The 3,786-nt window shown below is 48.8% G+C and overlaps 1 protein-coding gene across 1 annotated transcript in view; it reads right to left on the bottom strand.

Moving 5' to 3' along the window:
* The window catches only part of NCAN (neurocan), a 65,866-nt gene that overhangs the window by 1,070 nt on the left and 61,010 nt on the right, over positions 1-3,786 (bottom strand). Inside the window, exons 12-13 of the mRNA XM_011991297.1 lie at positions 3,626-3,781; positions 197-379 (exon numbers count right to left, since the gene is read on the bottom strand). Coding sequence (XP_011846687.1) covers positions 197-379; positions 3,626-3,781 — 339 coding nt within the window. The remainder of the gene's footprint in view (positions 1-196; positions 380-3,625; positions 3,782-3,786) is intronic.

The raw sequence follows: 3,786 nt of genomic DNA, 5'->3' as shown, positions 1-3,786 counted from the left end.
ACACACACACACACACACACACACACACACACAAATGAAGGAAACATCAGACAGGCTGGTAAGTTCTTACTTATCTGCAAGGCTGTATTATCAGGCAGACATTAAGCCAGATCAATGCGTGGAGTAATAGGATGTCTTAATTGGAAACTAGAAATACCAAAAACCTATGTTGAAGTCTCTGGGAGAAGCTACTTACGTTTGGTGCAGACAATTTGGGGCCTGTCCCACTTGCCATTGCTCCGGCATCGAATGGTGGCCACATGGTGCTGGGCAAATCCTTCATTGCACTGGTACCTTACAGTGGCATGGACATTGTACTTGGCCTTGCGGGTACCGATGAGTGAGGCATTCTCCACTGCTGGAGGGGGACCACAGAGCACTGGGACAGAGGAATCTCCGGTGAGAGAGGTGCTCACATCTGGGCTAAACTAGTTGTTGTTGTATGAGACAGAGTTTTGCTCTGTCACCTAGGCTGGAGTGCAGTGACGCACTCTTGCCTCACTGCAACCTCCGCCTCTCTGGTTCAAGCGATTCTCCTGCCTCAGCCTTCCAAGTAGCTGGGATTATGGGCACCAGCCTGTAATCCACACCTGGCTAATTTTTGTATATATTTTTTCTTGTTTTCAGACAGGGTCTCACTCTGTCTCCCAGACTGGAGTGCAGTGGCGTGATCTTGGCTCACTGCAACCCCTGCCTCCCATACTCAAGTGATTCTCCTGCCTCAACCTCCCGAGGAGCTGGGATTACAGACATGCACCACCATGCCTGGTTAATTTTTGTATTTTTGGTAGAGACCTGATTTCGTCATGTTGGCCAGGCTGGTCTTGAACTCCTGACCTCAGATGATCTGCCCAGCTTGGCCTCCCAAAGTGCTGGGATAACAGGTGTGAGTCACTGTGCCTGGTTCTTGTTGTTTTTAAAAGAGGGTCTTCCTCTGTCGCCCAGGCTGGAGTGCAGTGGCACAATCACAGCTCACTGCAGCCTCAACCTCCCAGGCTCAAGGGACCCTCCCAACTCAGCCTCTCAAGTAGTTGAGACTACAGGTGCACACCACCAAGCCTAGTTAATTTTTTGATTTTTTGTAACGATGGGGTCCCACTATGTTGCCCGGGCTGATTTTGAACCCATGGGCTCAAGCGATCCTCCCTCCTCGGCCTCCCAAAGTGCTGGGATGACAGGCATGAGCCACCATGCCTGGTGGCCGTAAACTTGTTTTGAGTTTTATTGGAAATGATACCTGCCTCAGCACGTCAACAGGTCTTTGCCCAGTTCTGATCTCACAGGGCTGGAAGTGACTGTGTCTGTCTGTCTCTTCTACCCAAATCAGCAGCTCCTTAGGGACAGCAACCTCCTGGCACACCTCACTATCTAATTCTTAGGTAGTGCACAATGGGAGTGAAGGAGACAGAAGGCAAGAATAATTATCTAAGCAAATAAAAGGCTGGGTGCGGCAGCTCACACCTGTAATGCCAGCACTTTGGGAGGCTGAGACGGAAGGATTGCTTCAGTCCAGGAGTTTGAGACCAGCCTGGGCAACACAGCAAAACTCCTGTCTCTACAAAAAAATTTAAAAATAAGGTCTGGGTGTGGTGGCTCATGCCTGTAATCCCAGCACTTTGGGAGGCCGAGGTGGGCAGATCACAAGGTCAGGAGATCGAGACCATCCTGGCTAATACGGTGAAACCCCAAAATACAAAAAATTAGCCAGGTGTGGTGGTGGGCGCCTGTAGTCCCAACTGCTGGGAGGCTAAGGCAGGAGAATGGCGTGAACCTGGGAGGCAGAGCTTGCAGTGAGCCAAGATCGCACCACTGCACTCCAGCCTGGGCGACAGAGCGAGACTCCGTCTCATAAATAAATAAATAAATAAATAAGCCAGGCATGGTGGTGTGCACCCATAGTCCCAGCCTCTGGTAAGACTGAGGTAGGAGGGTTACTTGAGCCCTGGAGTTCAAGTGATCTGCAGTGAGCCGTGATAATGCCACTGTACTCCAGCCTGGGCAACATCGCAAGACCCTGTTACAAAACTAAATACATGAATAAATGGGGAGGGGGGAGGATGTGAAAACTGACAAAGAAATGGAAGCAAACACGAACAAAAGTATAAGAGAAAGGTGGACATACAAATGTATACAAATGATTTCTTTCATATATAAAGATCTCTTAAAAATCAGCAAGATCAAGTCAGTTCATAGGGAAAGACATACACGCCAACAGCCTGTCAACATACAAACAGTTGGTTAGGCCAGGCATGGTGGCTCACACCTGTAACCCCAGAACTTTGGGAGGCTGAGGCGGGCAGACTACTTAAGGTCAGAAGTTTGAGACCAGCCTGGTCAACATGGTGAAACCCCATCTCCACTAAAAATAAAAAAAAAAAAATTAACCAGGTATGGTGTGTGCCCATAATCCCAGCTACTCGGGAGGCTGAGGCAGGAGAATCGCTTGAACCTGGGAGGCGGAGGTTGCAGTGAGCTGAGACTGTAACACTGCACTCCAGCTTGGATGACAGAGTGAGACTCCATCTCAAACAAACAAACAAAAAACAATTGGTTATTCTCATCCTTAAAGGCATGCAAACTAAGATAACAATGAGACACTATCTTCCTCACTTAGATGAACAAAGAACAAAAGTTTGAGAATGTGCAGAGTTGGCAAGGGTGGGAGGAAACAAGCACTCTCACACGCTGATGGAAAGTGAGAACTGGCTGGGCTGACATTTACCAACTTAAAAAGATGAAAGCCGGGTATGGTGGCTCACGCTTGTAATCCCTGCCCTTTGGGAGGCCGAGGTGGGTGGATCACCTGAGGTCAGGAGTTCGAGACCACCCTGCCCGACATGGCAAAACCCCCATCTCTACTAATAATATAAAAATCAGCTGGGCGTGATGGCATACGCCTGTAATACCAGCTTCTCGGGAGCCTGAGGCAGGAGAATCACTTGAACCTGGGAGGTGGAGGTTAAAGTGAGCTGAAATCATGCCACCGCACTCTAGCCTGGGCAACAAGAGTAACACTGTCTCCAAAAACGTAAATAAATAAATAAAAATAAAATAAGAATACATTTAAAAATATATATATAATGCCACCCACCTCGGCCTCCCAAAGTGTTGGGATTATAGATGTTAGCCACCCCGCATGGCCTATTTCCAGAACTTTTTCATCACGACACACCAAAATTCTGTATCCATTGGGCAGTAGTGACTCCCTCTTCTCCCGACCCCTGTCCCCTGGCAAACACTAATCTACTTCCTCTATCTAAATTTGCCTACTCTGAATGCTTCATGAAAAAGAAAAATGAATCAAGCCTGGGCACAATGGCTTATGCATATGATCTCAGCACTTTGAGAGGCTGAGGCAGGCAGATTACTTGAGCCCAGGAGTTTAAGACCAGCGTGGGCAACATGGCAAAACCCCATCTCTACAAAAAAATACAAAAATTATCTGGGCATGTTGGTGCATGCCTATAGTCCCAGCTACATGGGAGGCTGAGGCAGGAGGATCGCTTGAGCCCAGGAGGTGGAGGCTGTGATGAGCCATGATTATACCACTGCATTCCAGCCAGGGCAACAGAGAACCAGTGAGCAAAAGTGACAGAGAGGAAAAGGAGCAGGGGGCACCGCATACCTGTGCCCTTCTTGCAGACATAGGGTAGGTTGTAGTTGCAGGGGACATCGTTCCAGCGCCCGCTTTCATGTGCCACCATCACCACACAGTCCTCGCCACCCGCAAAGAAATTGTCCGGCTGGTTCTCTCGCCAGTTCTCGAATTGCTGCAGGAATAGGGGG

Source organism: Mandrillus leucophaeus, unplaced genomic scaffold (assembly GCF_000951045.1).
Source record: "Mandrillus leucophaeus isolate KB7577 unplaced genomic scaffold, Mleu.le_1.0 Scaffold11, whole genome shotgun sequence".
NCBI lineage: Eukaryota > Metazoa > Chordata > Mammalia > Primates > Cercopithecidae > Mandrillus > Mandrillus leucophaeus.
The sequence above is the reverse complement of the archived record's forward strand: the minus strand, read 5'-3'. Positions and strand labels throughout refer to the sequence as shown.